The sequence below is a fragment of the Oryx dammah genome, unplaced genomic scaffold, assembly GCF_014754425.2.
Source record: "Oryx dammah isolate SB20612 unplaced genomic scaffold, SCBI_Odam_1.1 HiC_scaffold_19, whole genome shotgun sequence".
NCBI classification, from domain to species: domain Eukaryota; kingdom Metazoa; phylum Chordata; class Mammalia; order Artiodactyla; family Bovidae; genus Oryx; species Oryx dammah.
In genome coordinates this window covers 73,125,872-73,149,008 of record NW_024070203.1, presented here as the reverse complement: position 1 = coordinate 73,149,008, position 23,137 = coordinate 73,125,872, and the positions used below count along the sequence as shown (strand labels likewise).

Genomic DNA, 23,137 nt, shown 5'->3' with positions numbered 1-23,137 from the left:
CAAGGCTATGGTTTTGCCAGTGGTCATGTATGGATGTGAGAGTTGGACTGTAAAGAAAGCTGAGTGCCGAAGAATTGATGCTTTTGAACTATGGTGTTGGAGACGACTCTTGAGAGTCCCTTGGACTGCAAGGAGATCCAACTAGTCCATTCTAAAGGAGATCAGTCCTGGGTGTTCTTTGGAAGGAATGATGCTAAAGCTGAAACTCCAATACTTTGGCCACCTCATGCAAAGAGCCGACTCATTGGAAAAGACTCTAACGCTGGGAGGGATTGGGGGCAGGAGGAGAAGGGGACGACAGAGGATGAGATGGCTGGATAGCATCACCGACTCAATGGACATGAGTTTGTGTGAACTCCGGGAGTTGGTGATGGACAGGGAGGCCTGGCGTGCTGCAATTTATGGGGTAGCAAAGAGTCGGACACAACTGAGCGACTGAACTGAACGTTTCTAAACTATGTTCTGAACCAGAATAATACCACCTACCTTCCTAAGCTAATGAAATATGCACGGCTCAGGAAAGCGGCTTGCTATCTTTTTCTCCCAAAGGATATGATTTCTCCTGTCCGTGCCTCTGCCCTGTAACCTTGTTTGGTTTTCATTTTTATCTACTGTGGTTCCAACCATCCGATGTTTATCACATGCCCCACAGACGCCCGAACTAGATTACAAGCTCTCGCCTGCAAGGAGTGATTCACGCCGGTAGACAATCCTAAGAAAATGAGCACAATGACAAGCGCATAGTAAATGCTCCAAGGACATGTATGGAATTAACTCGAAGTGGACTGGAAGGAAAGGTGAATCAGAGGCTGAAGGGAACTCTTAAGGATATTACTCAGAAAACCGGGCTGTCCGAACAAAATCCTGAGTGGAGAAGTCTGGAGGCAAATTCCAAGCCGCAGAAACGTGCAAAGAAGTGGGGTAACCTTAAGGATGGCAGCAATGAAATTCACAGGTTGCGGACGGGACTCGGGCGGAACTCCAGAAGCAGAAACCCCACCCACCCCGGAAGAGCTCCGCCCGCTCAGACTCTCGGGGAGCCTCCCAGCCCCGCCCCTCTTCCGTGGGCTCGGCCGCGGCGGCTGCGCAGTGGCGCGCGCATAGGCGGAGCGGCGCACGTAGGCGGGGCGGCGCGCGCCGCCGTCAGCTGACCGTCCCGGCTGGCACGTGACTTGCTCCGTAGGCGCCGGGGTCGAGGAAGCCGTGAGGCCGGAGCGTAGGTCGCGGAGGGGATGGAGCGCTGAGCCGTTATCGCCTGCCAGGCTGTCCGCCTCTCTGCCTGTTACTGCAGCCACGTCCTCGTTTGACACTTCCGTGGGTCAGTGAGCGATGGCTACCCCGCCTCGCAAACCCCGGCCGGGCCGAAGCTCGCGCTGCGGTCGCCGCTTGGGAGGGATGGGGGCGGGCGCGGGGGCCGAGACTGTGGCGTTGGAGCCGAGACTGTGGCGTTGGAGCCGCCGGCTGGGCGGCCGTGTCTGGTTTCTCAGCGGGAGTTTGTCGCCGCCGTGGGCCTGGGTTCTGTCTCTTAAGGGGAAGGGAAGGAGGGGAAAAGAGAAAGGGCCCTAGCGGCTGTTCTGTGGCAGAGGCAGACATAAACACTGAGGGTCTGAGGCGTTTCTCCTTGGGTTGGGGTAAGGGTCACAGCGAATCCTCGCTCAGGGAGACGAAAGGTAACAGTGGCCCAGATGAGGATCCGGGGTGGTGTGTGTGAGGTCACAGCGAGCGGGACAGACTCCCCTGGGCGTACGTGCTTGCGAGTAAGGTGATGGCAGTTTAGAGGGTCTAGGAGACCCTCACCGAGGATGCAGGGTCCCTGTGACGGGGAAAAAACGGGATTCCAGAGAACTCAGACCGTGTTTTTTTTTTTTTTTTTTAAATTAGAATGGGGGAAGAGTAGGCAAGAAACCGTGAAAAGGAACTGGAGGAGAGAGTCACACAGGCAAATTGAATCCCCTAGAAACAGAGGAGCAAAGGGAGAAAAGATTAGATTGTGTTTGCATCCCTCACTGAGGGTCCTTGTAATTACCCCCCCCCCCCCGCACCCAGCCCTGAAGTACACAGGAGATGTTGAGAGACTCCTTTGTGAAGATCTGTTTCGGCCTTCCGAACTTATCCTTTGGTACTCTACTCCCGAATACCTTTTATTGAACAACAGTCACAGGAATTAATTTTTGTGTGTGTGTGTTTTTTATTGCGCTGGGTCTTCCTTGTTGTGAGCCGGCTTTCTCCAGTTGCCGCGGGGGTATACTCCCTAGCTGTGGTGTGCAGGTTTCTCAAGCTGTGTGCTTTTTTGTGAAGCACAGACTCTAGCGGGCTGGCTCAGTAGTCGTGGTTTAGTTGTCCTGAGGCGTGTGGGATCTTCCTGGCCGGGGATCGAACCCATGTCGCCTGCATTGCGAGGCAGATCCTTCACCACTGGGCCACCCCGGAAGCCCCTTTCTTGTTTGTTTTGTTCTCACAGGTCTTTGAGAGGAAGTAGTTGAGAGTGCCATTCATCGTGTAGACCGGGACCTATCTAGGTAGACTCTTGGACCTAGAAACAGATCAAATGATGTGTTTTAAGTGTAGCATAACTTTTACTGTCTTCTGACTGCCAATTACCTGCCCAGTACTTAACCACAGTCTCTCTAGAGAGAAGGGTTAGTTTCTCCTAGTGCATTCTTACCTTTGATTCAGCACTTTCGGTGAAACTTGACTAGGACATCTTCAAAGGGATTCTGCAGCGGTGGTCAGTGCTTTAAAAACCGTTTTTTAGTTCGTTTGGGTGAAGCTGTTCAGTTTACAGTTCAGCTGGAGGAGATAATAAGCAGCAGGGTGGGCAAAAGGTGCTCAGCTTGTCAATCACGGTTCTCTGGCAACCAGCACGTCTCAAATTGTGCTCAACAGGGAACTTCAGGTTTATGTCTCAGAACCCCCGGATCTTTTTCTCTTTTGGTGTATCTTGCAGGGACTAGATAAAATCTAAAGAAACAATACTCGGGATCTGACTAAAGTAAATGCTGCGAGCTAGATGGTTCGTGTATAGAACTGGGCAGTAAATGATCGCTTTTATTTTTTGGTGTCAGTCTTCGGAGCCTTATTTACATTAGTTCTCTCTACCTAAAAAGAAACATTTGGGCTTCAAAAGTCTGATTGTCTGATTATTTTCACAACTTTGGAAATAATTGCATTGGCCAAAAAGCAAAGCTGGAATGCCAAAATAAACCTTTGCCAAAGGGTCTCCTTGTCCTCCAGTCCTTAAGTGATCAGTCTTCATTTTGAGCTTGAGTCTGCTTGGTCATGTATGGATGTGAGAGTTGGACTGTGAAGAAAGCTGAGTGCCGAAGAATTGATGCTTTTGAATTGTGGTGTTGGAGAAGACTCTTGAGAGTCCCTTGGACTGCAAGGAGATCCAACCAGTCCATTCTGAAGGAGATCAGCCCTGGGATTTCTTTGGAAGGAATGATGCTAAAAGCTGAAAGTCCAGTACTTTGGGCACCTGATGCGAAGAGTTGACTCATTGGAAAAGACTTTGATGCTGGGAGGGATTGAGGGCAGGAGGAGGAGGGGACCACCGAGACTGAGATGGCTGGATGGCATCACTGACTCGATGGACGTGAGTCTGAGTGAACTCCGGGAGTTGGTGATGGACAGGGAGGCCTGGCGTGCTGCGATTCATGGGGTCGCAAAGAGTTGGACACGACTGAGCGACTGAACTGAACTGCTTAGGGGTAACTACAGTTTGCACCAAATGTGTGTGTGTGCGTTCAGTCCCTCAGTCATGTCTGACTCTTTGTGACCCCGTGGAAATACATACCTCTTAGTTGAATTTTGTTTTTGTACATGTTCTAATCTGTCTGCCAGAGTAAACCTTTTTCACTCTTTGGCTGTGCAACTTTATACGTTTTTATTTACAATCTGATTCATGTTCAGCTCACATTTCACTGATATTTTAAAGACATAGTAGAAACCATTAGCATGGTGCTCTTGGAAAGACAGCTCAAGCAGTGAATCCAGGCAATCTAAATTTTCCTTTCGACATGAGTGATCCTTGGAACTAGAAAATTCAAACTCTATTCTTGATAATGAAGCAAAATTCTGTTCCACAGGTGTAGCAAATCTGCTGTATATTTATTGAGTTCCAGGAGGAGTCCTTAGGGCAGTGGAGGAGAGGTGCCTTGGTTCCTCTACTATATGTTGGGGGCATAGAGGTTAAGAGTCGTGTTTTAGTAAACTTGCATGTAAAATGTATGTAGTCACTAGCTCTGTAACCTTGGGCAAGACTTCATTAACTGCACCCTCATCTGCAAATAAGGGTGGTGATACCATCTTCCTCGAAGGAATCAAGTACGAAATTGCTTAGCATGTTGAGTGCTGATCACATAGTGCATATTCAATAAGTGGTTGTCATTACCAGGAAGCAGGATCTCAAGCTTACTTGAGTGATGAATTGAGGAGAGCAGACTTGTTCAAGTCTTTGGCTTGTTGGATTTCAGGCTAGAATACTTCGTCTTAGAGATATTAGCACCTTCTGGTCAAAAATGTGGTGGTGTGATCCAGTTACTATTATCAGATGCCAACCTGAAAGAGAAAGGAAGTAACATTTTGGGAGACAATTAGTGTAGAGTCAGGGAGTTCCCTGGCATGGAAGGAATTGTTTGCTCCCTGGGTCAGTGTTGAGTTGCCTGTGGCAGAGAGGAAGTGTCTGGGCGCTCCGAAGGTTCTGGTGATTCCTTTCAGTAATGGTACAGTGCCTTCCTTGCCTGTCTGTGGATTCAGCTTGCTTTAGCAGAAGTTGTAAGAGATTTTTTTTTAAACATTGTGTTATGTGTTGTTATCTTTCTGGCTTGTTTCTGTTTTTATGATGGCATCTATGCCTAAGTAAGGCTTGGCTTTTGCAAATGTATTTCTAGCCAGATACAGAGATGTAAAAAAAAGATGGCCATTTATAAAATAATCTGCTAAAGGTCTTTCACATCTCAGTATATTTATGGCAGGAAGTTCAGGTTCTCCTTAATGTGATTATAGGCCATCTATAAGTGCTGTTTCAGTTGAAGACAAAAGAACACAAAAGTTAAGATTCATTTAAAGAAGGTGTGTATCCCAACAATTTTAAACTTACATATAAATCACTAAAGTCTCCCTTGGGAGGTAAAATTCCTTGTTGTTATTGGAAGCTTTTATTTAAACAAGTTTTATTGTGAGCAAGCCTCTCCAACAATCCTAGTTAAGATGTTTCCTTGTTGGAGAGAATTTAGCATTCAGAATTATTCATTCATTCAGAAGTTATCATTCAGGTAATTATTCTTACCTTTTATTTGTGTGGTATTAAAATTTCAGGGGAAGGATTAGCAACCTTTTAAGATTGATGGATTGTGGCTGTTTTGCCCTGTGATCAGTTCTGTTTGAAGTTGATGTGTCACAGTTGGAAGGCTGTGTGACATTTCACAGGGAGTATTCCTCCTTGTGCAGGTTGAAATAAGCCACTTTAGTGAACAGCTTGGTTTTTTCAAGGACTGTAAAAGGATGTTTTTTTGCATGTAGACCCCCATCAGTCTTCATTATGGAATTTAAATTTACTGTGAAAGGTGATTGCATTTCAGAGACTGAGTGTTGATATCTTGAAAGCAGTTAAATATTGGAGCACTTACTGGGATGCTCTGTTTTCTGTGGTTGCCCCTGTCTTGGGTCAGGCTCTTACTTTCATCCACAAGAGAAGTGCTAGTAGCTGTTTTGAGTTTATTATCCTCACCTCTTGTGTTATCATGATAGTTGTTATTTATTCTTCTTTTGCGGTAGGGGATTTTGGGGATTCTGTGGGATTTTAGTGCTCCTGAATCCATGACCCCTGCAGTGGAAGCACAGGCTTAACCACTGGACTGTCAGGCAAGTCCCTGCTTTACTCTTTTTATTTCACATCATAATCACTTGTGGTTGGAAAATAATACACTGCCTTTAAATTCTTAGAAGTGGGTGATACAGTAGTGAAATAAACAGGCTCTGAGCTTTGAACCCAGGATTTCCTTTCTTCTTTCCTTTCCTCCATTTTGAAAAAGACTTGTTACTGTTTAAAAAAATAATTAAAAAAGCATACTTATTGCAGTCAGACAAGATAGAAGTGTTTAAGAAATTTGACTAGTGTTTCTCTTGTGCCTCCAGTGTAGTCTGCTTGACTTTTTTTTATCTCGTCATGTGCCTTGTTTTCTTTCTACTCCTTGGAGGAGGGCATGGCAACCCACTCTAGTATTCATGCCTGGAGAATCCATGGACAGAGGAGCCTGGGAGGCCACAGTCCACAGCATCACAAAGAGTTGAACACAACTGAAACAACTTAATATGCACAGCCTCCCATTACCTAGAGCAATTTTTTTTTAATTAAAAAAAAAAAAAAAAACTTGTGGCACCCTAGCTCCCCAATCAGGGCTCAAACCCCGTCCCTGCATTGGAAGGTGGAGTCTTAACCACTGGACCTCCATGGAAAGTACCTAGAGCAGTTTTTTTAGCCCTGGAAAAAATTTTCAAGAAGTTTTGGGAGTGAATCAGGACTCTACAATGTGGTCACAAAACCACCTATTTATATATATGCGATTTAAAATCCTCTATATTCTGTCCTTCACAAATGAAATAAAATTGTGTGTTTCTTGAGCAAAGCAGTAGTTTACCCAGATTTTGTTGTGTTTTGTACCTGATTTCATATATCATTTTGCTTTTCACTTACTTTTTAAGTTCATAAGCCGCCATAGAAAGCATGCGAAAAGTGGGTTGATACACTTAAAGTTTCTACATTCCATAGAACAAAAATCATTCCTGCATTATAGAACTGACAATACTGTGTGATTCTTGATAGTGATGATATGACATGTAGCCATCTTATTAAGGAACAGTTGCCATTTCATGTGACATTATTATATAATTCACTAAATAATCATGGAAATGCTTGTTTTACAACAGTGGTTCTAAAACCTGACTGATCATTTGATTTACTTGAAGGACTTAACAAGAAAATTTTAAAAAAGGGTCCTGGGTCTTAGCAGTATAGATTCATGGAATATAGGAGCAAAAAAGGTTCCTGGATGTGGGAATCCAGTCCTCTCATTTTGCAAGTGACATTTCTACAGACAATGACTTGCAGAACTGGGATGAGATTCCAAGTCTTCACATTCTCAGTGCAGTGCCCTGGTGGTTACGTTGCATTTCCTTTGGAAACTGGCCTTTGGATTCTTTATGGCTGCAGTTCCCAGTGAGATAAAAAGACCTTGCTCTCATGCTTCAGGCATAGGTAAATTCCAGCAAAAGAAAGACTAGAGAGCTTTAAACTAGACAGTTGGCAGAGCTCATGGTGCTGAAGGGTTTATGAATATCTTATGAATCCCTGGGGCATCCCGAGGAATCCCAGGAAGATCAGATCTTAACTGGTAGGGCTAAGTTAGCCCCAGAGTAAAGATTTAGACCTAACCTAACAAAGTATTGGGCTGGCCAAAATTTTCTTTTGGGGTTTTTCCTTAAGATCTTACAAGAAAACCCAAAAGAATTTTTTGGCCAACCCATTGTAACAACCAGCCTTGAATGAAACATGCTAAAAGCTTAAGTAACTTAACTGTCAGAACAAAGCACAACATACTTTTATTAATATTTATTTTTTTGGTTGTACCAAGTGTCTTGCAGATCTTAGTTCCCTGATTAGGGATTGAACCTGGGCCCTCAGCAGTGAAAGTGGAGTCCCAACTATTGGACCACCTGGCAATCCCCCCTTTTAAAAAAAAAACAAAACTTTTTTAAAGCATAACATTCTTTTAAATTTTTTAAAATTAGGTTTTATTGGAGTAGAGTTGCTTTACAGTTGTGTTAGCTTCTGCTGTATAGCAAAGTGAATCTGCTATATGTTTACATATATTAAAACACAGCATTCTTAAAGAACACAAAATCCAGTGATCAACAATTTAATGTTGTGAATTACAGATATGCTCAGGGATTTAATAGAAAACATGAAAATAATGAAGGAAGTTTTAAAAGACGGAACTTACAAGGCTGAAAAATACATCTAGAGTGAAAAATTCACTTCTTGAGACAAATAGCAGATAACTGTAAAGAAAAGGTCAACCAACCAGAAGATGTAGCAAGAAAGTTTCTAAACTGAAGTGTAGAGAGAAAAACAGTTGAAAAAAAGAATGGAAGCTCAGTGACCTTTGGGACAATGTCAGGTGGTTTAATATACATGCCATATCTATCTCAGAAAAGGGAAAGAGAAGCAGGAAAACACTTTGAAGAAAATGAATTTTGTCCTGAATTGTTGAAAACTCTAAACACAGGTTCAGGAATCTCTCAGAACTACAAGCAGGATAAATCCTTGTGACCCTGGGGTAAGTGACTCATGAAAAAAGTTAAACTGGACATCAGAATTGAAAACTTCTACTCAAGAGCACCATTAAGGAAAGGCAAGGCACAGAACACATGTTTTATACACACTCATATCTCAGAGAAATTGCACCAAGATCATACAAAAAACTTAACTCAGGTCAGTGCAAAAAAAAAAAAAAAAATGGACACAATATTTGAATAGAAACTTCACAAAGAAGATATACAACTGGCTGATAAGGTGAAAAGATCCTGAACTGTAGCCATCATGGAAATGAGAGCTACAACCCACTGGAATAGCTCAAACTAAGAAGGCTGATAGCTCTTAAGTGTTAGTGGACATGTGAGACAGCTGGAACCGTGTATCTTGCTAGTGAAATGCAAAATGCTTCATCTACTTTGGAAAAGTTTGATGACTTCTTATAAAGTTAAATATAGGTTAATCATTTGACTCAGAAATTCTACGTCTAGATGTTTATCCAAGATAAACGAATATGTATTTTCACAAAAGCTTGAAAAAGGAATGTTCTTTGGTGTTAGTGGCCCCAAACCAGTTACAATCCAAATGTCTAGTCAACAGGTGAATGGAACTATAGACCGTAGTACATTCATGTAACGGAACACTAAGAAGTAAAACAGAATGAATTGCTACACAGGACATGGACAACCAAAGCCATGCTGAGCAAAGGAAGCCAGATACAAATGAATGCAGTGTGGACTTCCATTTACACAGGGATTCTAGATCAGGCCCAATGAGCCTGAAAGTGAAAGTGAAGTCGCTCAGTTGTGTCCGACTCTCTGCAACCTGTGGACTGTAGCCCACCAAGCTCCTCCGTCCATGGGATTTTCCAGGCAAGAATACTGGAGTGGGTTGCCATTTCCTTCTCCAAGGAATTCTAGATCAGGCCCAATGAGCCTAGAGTGTGACAAAAAAACAGATTAGCATCTACCCAAGGTCTGCAGTGGGGTTGGGACTGACTGACCCTACATGTGAGGGAAGGGTTTGGGAAGACAGAAATGTTCGTAACCTTGGTTTTGGTGGTGGTTACACAGGTGTATGTGTTTGTCAAAAACTCATCTAACTGTGCTCTTGTGGGTACATTTTACTGTATATAAATGATATTTCAGTGAAATTGATTTTTCTTTTAATGTAAAGGAAGTAAAGGGGACCTAACCAATTTATAAGCAAGGTACTTTATTACCTTGTTTCATCTTCACTGTTACGTATTCATTCAGAAATATTCAACACATAGTTTTTGAGGTTTTGCATACCAGCTTCTGTGCCAGGTGCTGAGAATACACTTGTGAGCAAAAACTATCATGCTTTCCACCTCCTCTAATGTGCAGTTATTTGGCAGAAAGATATCAATAAAAAGTGTCTCTCAAGGAAATATTAAAAACGTGCTGTGAGGGCATATAACACATTCATGCTTAGCATATAAGCATGTGATATATGACACTCGTGATATATGACATGATAATGCACTATACTATATATCTCATAATTTATGAGGCATTTTCTGTGCCTTGGTTTCTTCTTTTATAACTACTGTCCATCCAGTATGCTAAATGAGTTAATCCATATAAACTGTTTTAACTGGTGCTGGTAGATAGGAAGTGCGCAAGAAGTATTGGCTGCTATCTGGATGACATTTGACAATTATGGTTGTCCAGTATTGCAGGGTACTAGGTGTGCTAAAGGAACACCGAAGTAGGACCAGGTTTGGGGGAAGAGATTAGGAGTTTGACTAGAAATGTTTTTTTTGTTTTTTGAGATATTCAGGTGAAAATGTCTTGTAGGCGAGACCTGTTGGGTACAGCTCTGGATGCACAGAGGAGCCTAGGCTGGAGCTAACAGTTTGGGAGTGTTCAGCATCTAAACTGGAATCACCTTGAGTATAAAAAAGACCACCCAGAGAGCAACCGAATACACACATGTAACAGAGGGACTTAAACCTTGATCTGAGTTTTGAGGAATGCCTTTTAAATCATTTTCTCTTTTGTTTAACATGTGATTTGCCTATGTTAATGCCTGACTTCCAGTATAGAAGATCGAACAAAGGGAAATAATTAGGCATAAAAACCAGTGAGTTGAAGCAGTCAGCAGAGTAGAAGTGTCCAGACTTTTTGGACAGGTTTGACTCTGTTTCTGTGCAGCTCAGAGAGAAAGAGAAATGTGTTTTGTAACATGTATTTCATTTTTTTACCATCCCTTTCCCCCTCACACACACACACATACGTTCATCTGCAGAGATTAGTTTGTTGGAATTGAGCTTAAATTGTACTTAAATTTCAAAGAGAAAATTTTTTATGTGACTTGTCTAAGTGACCGGAAAACAGGGGGCATTGTTTAAAAAATAAAGAATTTGTTTAAAATCAGAGATTTTGCAGAAGACTTACTGATACTTTTCTCATGAGCGGTTCTTACATTTATCCTTAGATACTTCAGCAGCTTGACTTTCCCATCAGGTTCCTCTTGTATAGTTAGTTTGCTTTGACCAGAGGATAGAAGAAATGAGGCCATTGCTTTGCCTAAAGTACTTGGAGGTTCTTTCTCAATCCCTCTTTTTTATATTTCTGTATTCACAGTTAAAATAATGAAAGACAAAGGGTTAGTTACTTGCAGCTTTATCAATTTTTAATGTCTATGTTACTCTAAGGTTGTTTTCTGAAAGACTCTTAAGTTAAAAAAAAGTTTAAATTTTAAATATTTTTCTTGGCTCTTATTTTTTTTCCTCCAATCAGATTTTTTGATCAGAGTCATTGGTATATTTCATTTTATCATAAAACAAGCATTTATAAAGTCCCTGATATTGACAGGAATTGCATGTGTTGGGCTTTCAGGGCATTAGAAAAGAAGGTATGATTTTGGTCCTTCAGGATTTTCCAGTCAGGTGGAGAGGAAAAAATGTTATGAAAAAAATGAAGCAGAATAGTGTGATAACTGCATTATAGTGGCATTGATAAGACAGTAAGTAAACAAGATAATTCCTACTTGGGATACTGGGAACAGCCTTTGAAGGCCAGAGGGGACTCTAGTTCTATTTAGAAATAACATGACATTATTTCATTCAACCCTAATGAAAACTCAGTAAGTCAGGCAAATATTTACTTATAAATGAGAAAGTGTGGTCCTCTTTCTTATTTCTTGAAATCTTTTGAAAACCTGTTGGCTGAAAAAGATTTTCTAGAACTCTTAAGTGGTATGATAGTGACATCTACTGTAATAGCTCATATTGTTACAGTCTTTGAAGAAACTGCAGTTTAGATAATTTAACAGTGTCATAAGGAGGACGTTAAAAATTGATTCCATCACCTGCCATTTTTCGAGGAGAGGAGGTGTAAAAATGTGTCATCAAAGACTGGTTTTCTGGCCAGGCTGAGTGCTTTGTCTGGGCCTGCCATCACTATAAAAGCTCTGTTTAGTTTGTTGGCCATTTGAGAGAGTGTAGTTCTTAGTGCAGCTTTTTTTTTTTCCCCCAGTAATGTTGGAAAAATCATCTTAGAGTAGGATTCTTGAGAGATTGATTTAGTACCGGCATCTGTATTTTTATCAGTCTCATCTCTCTAAGTATGTTTTTTAATCTGTAAATGGAAAGGATCATATGTATCTTATAGAGGTGTTAGGAAGATTAATTGAGATGACGATGTATAAGACATTTAGAGCAGTACCTAGTTTATGGTAGATGCTCTTGAAATGGAAGTTAGAAAAAAAACAAGTAGGATGACATCTGTGATCACCTTCAATTGTGTAATGACTGCTGCTAAGTCACTTCAGTCGTGTCCGACTCTGTACGACCCCAGAGACGGCAGCCTACCAGGCTCCCCCGTCCCTGGGATTCTCCAGGCAAGAATACTGGAGTGGGTTGCCATTTCCTTCTCCAATGCGTGAAAGTGAAAAGTGAAAGTGAAGTCGCTCAGTCGTGTCCGACTTGTAGCGACCCCATGGACTGCAGCCTACCAGGCTCCTCCGTCCATGGGATTCTCCAGGCAAGAGTACTGGAGTGGGGTGCCACTGCGTTCTCTGTGTAATGGGCTTCTAAAATTAGGAAAGTCCATTGTAATTAACTGTCATGCTTTATATTTTAAAGGAAATGTAAATTTGCAGAGTTCTTTCACATTCATTATTTGATTTGTTATCAGAACCACTTTGTAAGACAGTTAATCTTCTATCTAAGACTCCACATTTCAGGAAAGGTTTAAAAACAAGCTGTGGTAGTAGAAAGTTTATGTTGGTTATAATGAAAGCATATTAAAGTAGAAACAATGATACTGTTATATTGAGTTCTTTTATACCTGCTTACATTCCCAAGAGGTTTGGCTTTGGGCTTTGTTTTTCTGTGTGAGAGAGAGAGAGGGGAAGGAGCGGAAAGGGGAGAAGGAGAGAGGTTGGGGAAGAGGGTTGTGTGCTTAATGGAACTCTGAAAAGTGAGAGCCACAGCCTCTTACTCAGATCCAATAGTGTTGTATGTTATGCACCCCTCCCAGGCATGTTTTAAATAAAAGACTGATTGACAAGGCTGATTGGCAGTATTTTTTCGTGTGTGCAAATTTGTAAGCGGTTGATGGCCATTAAGTATATGCTAGGGATTGAGATTAGTTTGACTAGGGATTAGAATCTGGCTGACCATGTAGGATTTGCTAAACCAGATGTGGCAAATTTATTTGGTGGCTACTGTTGAAGTGCATTGATTCAGTTCTTTTTCAAAGGTCAGAGTTACGTATGGTTTTTTACTTCCTATTTAGGTTTTTTATTTTAAAAATTTGAGATAAACCCATTAATTGATGACTCTCCAACTTCTTTGGGGGATTGAAACTGTTGGGACTGACATTTTTGGTAGTCTCCCTTCTTGACTAGCTCCCATTTTAGGATGTTGGGTAATTTTTTAAAAATTGTGTACTTCATGTATTAGGTCTTTATCATCACTTTTTCCTGCTGCTGCTGTGTCACTTCAGTCATGTCCGACTCTGTGTGACCCCATAGACGGCAGCCCACCAGGCTCCTCTGTCCCTGGGATTCTCCAGGCAAGAATACTGGAGTGGGTTGCCATTTCCTTCTCCAATGCACTAGTATTGTAAATAAATCACTGTTTCCCATTTATATGGACTTAATAGCCAAGTAAGTAAATTTGACTTTGTTTAGGATTGTATGCCACTGTTGAATCAGTTTTGCAACAGTCTGTGCTTATCACTCTGAAATAATTTAGAAACAAGTGGTAGTAAATGTATTTTTAGTTTGTTTTGTTTTACATTTCAGAGTCTTAATTTTGGAAGATACATCTGGTAAACAACATGACTGAGTTCTGGCTTATATCAGCTCCTGGGGAGAAAACATGTCAGCAAACATGGGAGAAATTGCATGCGGCAACTACAAAGAATAATAACCTTGCAGTTTCTTCAAAGTTCAACATTCCTGACTTAAAGGTAAACCTGTGCTGTGCAGAGTAGTTCATTGTATAGGAAAGGACAGCTGTCTCTGCTTACCTTTTGGTCGAAATGAGATACCCAGGTTCTTTCGAGAGAAAATTCTATAGATTGGCATAATTTACAACTTACCTTGTTCTTTCTAATTTTCGGATTTTAGATACCAAGGAAATAGAGGTTTCTTTGAAGAAAACTACTAAAAGTAATATTTTCCCCTAAACTTTTGTGCTTTTCCAAATTATAATTTAAATTTTAATGAGAAATCTTATGAAAATACTTGATGTGTTACTTTCACAAGGAAGAATTTTAGAAGAAATCTTAGGAATATGTATTCTTAAATATCACAGTGATTATGCTTTTCTGTTATTCATGTAATACTGATACTGTAACTGTTCTACCATTGCATCTCTTTAAATTATTCTTGGCAAATCTAGTTATTTAATGTTTATTAAACATCAGTAACCTAGCAACCTCTAAGTGAAGCAGACTGCCAGTAATCAGTTGACTGAACTTTTGTAATAGATGGAAAAGATCATAAGATTCATATTTTGCTGGTTAACCGAATGAAACAGTTATACACAGCACTCATTTAAGAAATACTTAAAGCCCTTTGATACACTCCTATAGACTGTGGGCATTTCTTCTAAAACGTGCTCATTTATACATACTTGGTTTTGTGTACAAATTAAATTACAGGGAATTCTCTGGTGGTCCAGTGGTTAGGACTCCGCGCTTCCACTGCAGGGGATGCAGATCTATCTGGGGTCTGGGAAATAAATTCCCACATGCCCTGTGGCGTGGCTAGTAATAATAAAGATTCCTTTAAAAAAAAGACCAAAAAACCTAAATGGAACTAAAGACCCTCTGATGCACAGCCCTGGATCCGCTTTTGAAAGCTGCTAATGTAAACCACAACTTCACGTGAACCCTCCCATTGGGCAGGACAAGTAGAGGCACTTGCCTGCTCTTGTGGAATCTTCACATCTAAATGGTGGTCCTCATAAATTAGAGGATTATCTTGTACAATAGCTTTGAAATGTCTTGCATTTTTTAACCATATTTGCATATTATGAAATAAAATATGGAGAACTTAAGATCTGCAGGCCTTTCAAATCAAGATGCTGTATTACCTTGTTTTTTAAAAGAAGGATGAAATCTAAGTAATAAAATGTTGTATTTCCCTTCTAGGTTGGCACACTTGATGTCTTGGTTGGTTTGTCAGATGAACTGGCTAAACTGGATGCATTTGTAGAAGGGTAATGTATTTATTTATATGCACAGGCTAGAGCAGAATGAGAGTGGCTATTATCAGGCTCCCTGTGATTGGGTTTATTATTATATATATACATACTCTGCTTATTGGAATGAATTTTGAGATCAGTCAACTTCAGTGCCTTTTCATCCCCCTTCTGTTATCATAACATCCTATTCCCATTAGCAGTTATCCCCTCCCCCCACTATCCACTAATCTGCGTTCTGACACTATTGATTTGCTTTTTGTGGACATTTCATATAAATGGAATCGGAAAACACGTGGTCTCTTATGACTGGCCTGGCTTCTTTGCCTTATAGTGTTAGTTGCTCAGTTGTGTCTGACTTTCTGCAACCCCATGGACTATAGCCTGCCAGGCTCCACTGTCCATGGGATTTCCCAGACAAGAATACTGGAGTGGGTTGCCATTCCCTTCTCCAGGGGATCTTCTGAACCTTTACCATCTGAGCTTCCAGGGAAGCCCTTCTTTGCCTTAGCGTAATGTTTTCAAAAGTTTATCCATGTTTTAGCATGTATCAACATTTAGTTTCTTTTTATTACCAAATAATATTACATTGTACAGGTAGACTATATTTTATTAATCCATTCATCAGTTGATGGACATTAAGGTTGTTTCCACATTTTGGCTAATATGAATAAATGCTGCTGTGAATATTTGTGTGTAAGTATTTGCATGTTCATATGTTTTCATTTCTTTTGGGTATGTACCTAGGAGTGGAATTGCTGGGGCATACGGTAACTATTTTCAGCATTTTGAGGAGCTGTCTGATTGTTTTTCAGAGTTGGCTGCACTATTTCACAGTCTTACCAGCAGTGTAGGAAGGTTGTGATTTTCCCACATTCTTGATGAGACACTCATTACGATCCATCTTTTTGATTATAGCAGTCCTAATGGATATTAAAGAGTATTTCACTGTGTTTTTGATTTGCATTTCCCTAATGGGTAATAATGTGTTCAGCATTTTTCCATTTGTTTGTTGGCCATTTGTGTTTCTTCTTTGGAGAAATGTCTGTTTGGATCCTTCGCCTGTTTTTTAATTGACTTTTGATTATTGACTTGTAAGAGTTTTTTATATAGTCTGGATACAACTCTCTTATCAGATAGGACTTGCAGATATTTTCTCCCATTCTCTGGTTTTTCTTCACTTCCTAGATGGTGTCCTTTGAGGTACAAGATACTTAATTTTGCTGTCCAGTTTATCGTTTTTTGTGGCTTACGTTCTTGTCCTTGTATCTAAGAAACCATTGCCTAATCCAAGGTCACAGTTTTGTGTCTATTTTCTTCTAAGAGTTTTCTAGTTTTAGCTGTTATATTTAGGTCTTTTTAATGGGAAATAGATGGGGAAACAGTGAAAACAGTGTCAGACTTTATTTTTTTGGGCTCCAAAATCACTGCAGATGGTGATTGCAGCCGTGAAATTAAAAGACACTTACTCCTTGGAAGGAAAGTTATGACCAACCTAGATAGCATATTCAAAAGCAGAGACATTACTTTGCCAACAAAGGTCCGTCTAGTCAAGGCTGTAGTTTTTCCAGTGGTCACGTATGGATGTGAGAGTTGGACTATAAAGAAAGCTGAGCACTGAAGAATTGATGCTTTTGAACTGTGGTGCTGGAGAAGACTCTTGAGAGTCCCTTGGACTGCAAGGAGATCCAACCAGTCCATTCTAAGGGAGATCAGTCCTGGGTGTTCTTTGGAAGGACTGATGCTAAAGCTGAAACTCCAATCCTTTGGCCACCTCATGCGAAGAGTTGACTCATTGGAAAAGACCCTGATGCTGGGAGGGATTGGGGGCAGGAGGAGAAGGGGACGACAGAGGATGAGATGGCTGGATGGCATCACTGACTCGATGGACGTGAGTTTGAGTGAACTCTGGGAGTTGGTGACGGACAGGGAGTCCTGGTGTGCTGCAGTTCATGTGGTCGCAAAGAGTTGGACACGACTGAGCAATGAGCTGAACTGAACTGAATTCATTTTGTTACTTATTGTATATGGTGTGAGGTAGAAGTCCATCTTCATTCTTTTAACTGTGAATATCCAGCTGTCCTAATGCCATTTGTTAAAAAGACTATTCTCTCTCTGCAGTGAATTGTCCTGACACCCTTGCAAAAATCAGTTGAACATAAATGTAAGAGTTATTAACATTTCTGAACTCTCTTTTGTGTTCCATATTCCTGTCCTTATGCCAGTACCACATTGCCCTCTTTACTGTAGCTTTGTAGTTAGTTTTAAAATCAGAAACTGTGAGTTCTCCAAGTTTATTTAGTCTTTTCAAGATTGTTTTGGTTATTCTGATTCCTTTCATTTCCATTTGAATTACAGGAACACTGTCAAATTTCTGCAAAAAGTCAACTGGAATTTCAGTGGGGATTGTGTAGAATCTGTAGATAATTTCAGGAGTGTTGCCACCTTAGCATATTAAGTCTTTGGTTGGTGAACAGGGGATGTTCTGCCATTTATTGAAAGATTTATTTAGTGATGCTTTTGTGTCCAAAATTCAGTTACATTAAAAGATTTTCCTAGATTACAGGTTTAGTTACTTAGAAAACTCAGTTTCTGTGTATTTTGGCTGAAGGTGGGTATGGGATCCTTAAAAACTTTCTGTATCTTGATTAATTGACAGAATCAGTCTACAATCAAATCATTTGAGTCTTGAGATACAGAGCTTTTAATACTTAGGGCTTAGGTAAGTAGGTGTAATTAGTTAAAAAAAAAAAAGAATTTTGGCGAATCTTAAGAAGTGTATATCTGATTGACACTCTTAAGGAACAGGGTTGAATAGAGGGGAACTTATTCTCCAAATCTATGCAGAAGGGTCTTCCCTTCTGTGTTGTTAGACTTTTCTGAATTGATAGAACCTCATATGCACTGGCTCTGGTAATAGAGGCTGAGATGTTTCAGATCTTTCCACATACCAGCGTGTGCTAAGGAAATAAATAGACCTAAAGATGTACTAGGCTTCCCAAGTAGGGCTAGTGGTAAAGAACACACCTGTGAGTGCAGGAGATGTAAGAGACGTGAATTTGATCCCTGGGTGGGAAAGATCCCCTGGAGGAGGGTGTGGCAACCCACTCCAGTATTCTTACCTGGAGAATCGCCATGGACAGAGGAACCTGGCAGGCTGTGGTCGATAGAGTCGCACAGAGTTGGACACGACTGCGGTACCTTAGCACGTATACACGCGAAGATGTATTCCTGAGTGAAAGGCCAGTTAAGAACCAGTTTTACAGTCGAATTAGGCAAGAAATAATGAAAACCCCAAGTAAGAGGAGGCATTAGGCAATAAAAATGGAAAAGAGAGGATGAAAGCACGAGTAACAGATTTGCTTTTAAAGGGTTAATAATTCCTTGCATCGGTATAGAGCAAATGTGAAAGTAATTATTGATGCTACTCTGAAAAAACTGACCGATGGTAAGAACTGTCTCTTGGTTTCTTAATGTAAGTTTTTAATTAAGAAAAGAGTTTGAGGAAACTTTCTGTGGTTGCCACCTTGAGGTGATTGTCTTTCCTGCTCTCCCACCTACCTCATTACAATGTTAAGTCATGACAAGGAAGGAGACATTGGGGAGGGAGGCTCCTGAAAATATGATTATCAGCACTTATTTGGAGCCTTATTCATCACCTTGATAGTTGTCTAGATTTTTCTTTAAATCATCAGCAGGATGTCCTGAATACAGTATAAGATTGGTGGACATTTTTTAGGAAAGTGCCACACAGATGCAGCTCTTAGGCGCTGCTGTGCACCATCGGTATCTTGCACTGTTAGGCAGTCATATCTTTATCAGTCTCCCTGAAAGATCTGAGGAATTTAAAAAACCATATGGTTCTTAGACTTTGGTAGAATTGATAGATGCTAGCTTATAGTGTTCGGAGAAGGCAATGGCACCCCACTCCAGTACTCTTGCCTGCAAAATCCCATGGACGGAGGAGCCTGGTGGGCTGCAGTCCATGGGGTCGCTAAGAGTCAGATACGACTGAGCAACTTCCCTTTCACTTTTCACTTTCGTGCATTGGAGAAGGAAATGGCAACCCACTCCAGTGTTCTTGCCTGGAGAATCTCAGGGACAGAGGAGCCTGTTGGGCTGCCGTCTATGGGGTTGCAAAGAGTTGAACACAACTGAAGTGATTTAGCAGCAGCAGCAGCAGCTTATAGTGTTACAGTTTTTTAAGTTTGAACATTGTGGTGGAGTAAATTATAGTTTGTACTTTTTCAGTGTTCTAACCTTTAGAGCTGTTTTTTTTTTTTTTTTTTAAGGTGACCATATGTCATAGATACTCTTGCAGAGATGCAGAGGGAGATTTTGAATTTCTGAGTTATGTAAAGTTAAGTTGATAAGTTTGATATCAGGCAGTTTTACACTCTGAACTATTTTCTGTGGTTAACCTGCACTTTTTTTTTTTTAATTGAAGTATAGTTGATTTGCAGTGTTGTGATCATGCCCATTTTTGAATGTTCATAGCACATGGTTCTGTTTACAAGATGCTCCTCAAGTTATATGGGAATAGTGGTTCATCTTTGAAGGAATGGGTGAATTTTGGAGATACAGCCAGGTGTATGTACAGATCCCAGGTTTAAGCATATTGAAAACTTACAGTTTATATCATTTTTTTCTGAATTTGTTGCACTTTCTTAGAATTGAGGTCATTCAGCCTAGGTTTGCCATTCACATTTTGTCCTTCTGTCACCTTTTCCTGGCCCTTCTTGGTTCCTGTTGCAGGAGTTTCTTAATTTGTCTTCCAGTTTACACTCCCTGCCATTAAACACAAAAGTCCTAAGAGAAATTGTCCCAAGTCCTGACCACGTTACCCCTCTTCCTGCTGACTGCCATCAGAGGCAATCCACATGCAGTCTGACCCCAGCCTGCCTTCCTAGCCCAACCTCCCTTTCTCCCCAGCATGGCACTCGAGACTGACTGTACCCCTCCTCATTCATTGCTTTTCTCTCTCTCCAGATCTTGACTCATACGATGCCCTGTGGCAAGAATATACATTCTTCATGCCTAATCAGCCTTTCAAAACCATTCCTGTCCTTCACTGCCCTGCTCTTGATCTATTATGCTTTTTTGATTACAGTCGCTGGAAGTGATATCTTTTTCCTTTATGCATCTCTGTCTGTAACCTGATCATCTCAGTTGGCACTCACCACAGATTTGCTTTGAATTTAGTCATCTTGTCTTTTTTGGTATTAATGTTTCTTCATTTCCATTTTAAGCATTGGGAAGCTAGACGGTTTTGTCATATATTTAGGCGTCTCTTAATTTCATGGCTGGTGATTGCAGCCATAAAATTAAAGACGCTTACTCCTTGGAAGGAAAGTTAACGACCAACCTAGACAGCATATTCAAAAGCAGAGACATTACTTTGTCAACAAAGGTCCGTCTAGTCAAGGCTGTGGTTTTTCCAGTTGTCATGTATTGATGTGAGAGTTGGACTGTAAAGAAAGCTGAGCGCTGAAGAATTGATGCTTTTGAACTGTGGTGTTGGGAAGACTTGAGAGTCCCTTGGACTGCAAGGAGATTCAACCAGTGCATCCTAAAGAGGATCAGTCCTGGGTGTTCATTGGAAGGACTGATGTTGAAGCTGAAACTCCAATACTTGGGCCACCTCATGCGAAGAGTTGACTCATTGGAAAAGACCCTGATGCTGGGAGGGACTAGGGGCAGGAGGAGAAGGGGACGACAGAGGATGAGATGGCTGGATGGCATCACCAACTCGATGGACATGGGTTTGGGTGGACTCTGGGAGTTGGTGATGGACAGGGAGGCCTGGCGTGCTGCAGTTCATGGGGTTGCAAAGAGTCGGACACGACTGAGCGACTGAACTGAACTTACATATCCCACTCATGGACCATAGGTGGACAAGGAATGGGGTGGGTTGGGGAAGAACACAGAACGCAAGAATCAGGATGACAGGTTTCTCCCACCTCTCTGCCAGGAACTGGTTTCGTGACTTTTGGAACTAAATCACGCACTGTCCTTACACTTGGGTGTGTTCGTAAAGTAAAGGGGTTGGCAAGGTGATGCCCAGTTGCTTCAGTAGTTTGGCACCATGGCTTGTTTCCTCTTTAGCTGAGCAGGAGATCCTGTGGACAGAGGAGCCTGGCGGCCTATAGTCCTTGGGGGTCACAAAAGAGTTGGACATAGTTTAGCAACTAAACAACAGCAAAACAAATCTCAAATAGTAGATCCTCAGTAAATAGGTAATTAATGAATAGTGTAGGACTGCACTGTTGGTTGTATTCTGTTGCCTGTGGGATCCCTTTTGTCCTGAGAGGAAGTATGCCTCTGATGAATGCAGGCTCCTGTTTCCCACTTTGTTCTTGCAGGGCGGCGAGGTCTGTTGCACACTCTTTCAGCTTACCCTCGCCAACTTTCCACTACTTTCTTTCCAGACTTGATAAACGTATTGCAGGTGGTCTCCTTAAAACTACAGTTATTGAGTTGAGTTTTACATATAATAAAATCTTGGTTCAGTTTGTCCTTAACATTATTTTAGAAGTTAGGACCCATTGTTTAATATTATTATACAGGTAGTGTAATGGAAACAGAGTCAAATTCATGTGTTCATGTTACGTGTTCATTGTGTAGCGTGGAATTTAGGTTGTTTTCCTGAAAGTGACCACTGATTTTTTTTTCTCCTAAGGGTGGTTAAGAAAGTGGCTCAATATATGGCTGATGTATTGGAGGACAGTAAAGATAAAGTTCAGGAGAACCTGTTGGCCAATGGAGGTAAGCTAATGTTTCATGATTTGATATTGACTTTAATAAAGTGAACGACATAAAAAAGATCTATGGATAAGGGTATCAAATGCAGTAGAAAGCCATTAAAATAGGATGATTATTAACAATTTGGTTATACTGCCAGTTACATTCTGTCCTCTGAAACACAACCTCTCATGAGACAGTCCTACATAATGTATAGTTTTGTTTTTTTTTAAATACGGATCCTTCCAAAAGCAGTATCATAAAGATTTACCTTAGTTCTTTCCAGGATCTACCTGTCAGTTCCACTTAAAAGTGTGTTTCTGAGTTATGTGTTTCAGCATTGTTCCAGGTGAATCCTTGAAGTTTTCTCTAGCTTTTTGTATGTAATTGCATCCAACTACAGAAGCTTTGGAATAACAATTATTAATCTTATTGCAGAGTAGTGCCTCTTCCCCTCAAATTTCATATGGCATTTCTTTAGTACCCGTAGAATAGTCCACCACTGACCTGTCTGTAGCTAGAAGCTAACATTTACATAAAGCTGTTTCTGTGTAATAATAGCTTCATAAAGATGGTTTCAGCTGCATCATTGTCACTTGTCCTTGCATTTGCTGTTTTCTCCTGAAATATCAGTTTAGGATGTGTTTCATTTTCAATTCAGTTCAGTCGCTCAGTTGTATCCAACTCTTTGTGACCCCGTGGACTTGCAGCACGCCAGGACTCCCTGTCCATCACCAACTTCCAGAGTCTACTCAAACTCATGTCCATTGAGGCCATCCAACCAGCTCATCCTCTGTCATCTCCTCCTCCTCCGGCCTTCAGTCTTTCCCAGCATCAGGGTCTTTTTCAGTGAGTCAGTTCTTTGCATCAGGTGGCTAAAGTATTGGAGTTTCAGCTTCAGCATCAGTCCTTTCAGTGAATATTCAGTACTGATTTCCTTTAGGATTGACTGGTTGGATCTTTAGTGATATGTCATTAAAATAAGAAACAACCCTTTCCTCTCTTTCTGTCCTGTATAGCCTACTATGGTAGGTCACTATGATAAATTAACACTGGTTAGGTAGAGCCTTGGGTTATCATAGGATGGTGAGCCACAGCAACGAATGACCACAGGGGAAAGAGAAGTAGAGTTGTCTATTACTCACAGATCCTGGAGGGAGGGGAGCAGTGCAGGGAAGTTAGGGCAGGGTGCAGACAGGAAGAACAGTAGGACCTGGGGCACATGCCTTGATTAGAGTCCATGGGTGGAGTGATTCAGGATTCCCAAGCCAAGTCTTGATTGGTTAATTCAAACTAAAAAGGGGAATTTTGATTAACTTGAGACCTATGCATGCTCAGTCGTGTCTGACTCTTTGCAACCCCATGGAGCCCTGCCAGGCTCCTCTGTCCATGAGATTCTC

The 23,137-nt window shown here is 41.2% G+C and overlaps 1 protein-coding gene across 1 annotated transcript in view; it reads left to right on the top strand.

Annotated features, from left to right (window-relative positions):
* Positions 1-1,086: 1,086 nt before the first annotated feature.
* Positions 1,087-23,137, top strand: part of ATP6V1C1 (ATPase H+ transporting V1 subunit C1) — a 38,208-nt gene continuing 16,157 nt past the window's right edge. Inside the window, exons 1-4 of the mRNA XM_040261963.1 lie at positions 1,087-1,318; positions 13,592-13,758; positions 14,947-15,014; positions 21,676-21,761. Of these exons, the coding sequence (XP_040117897.1) occupies positions 13,627-13,758; positions 14,947-15,014; positions 21,676-21,761 (286 nt within the window). The 5' untranslated portion in view covers positions 1,087-1,318; positions 13,592-13,626. The remainder of the gene's footprint in view (positions 1,319-13,591; positions 13,759-14,946; positions 15,015-21,675; positions 21,762-23,137) is intronic.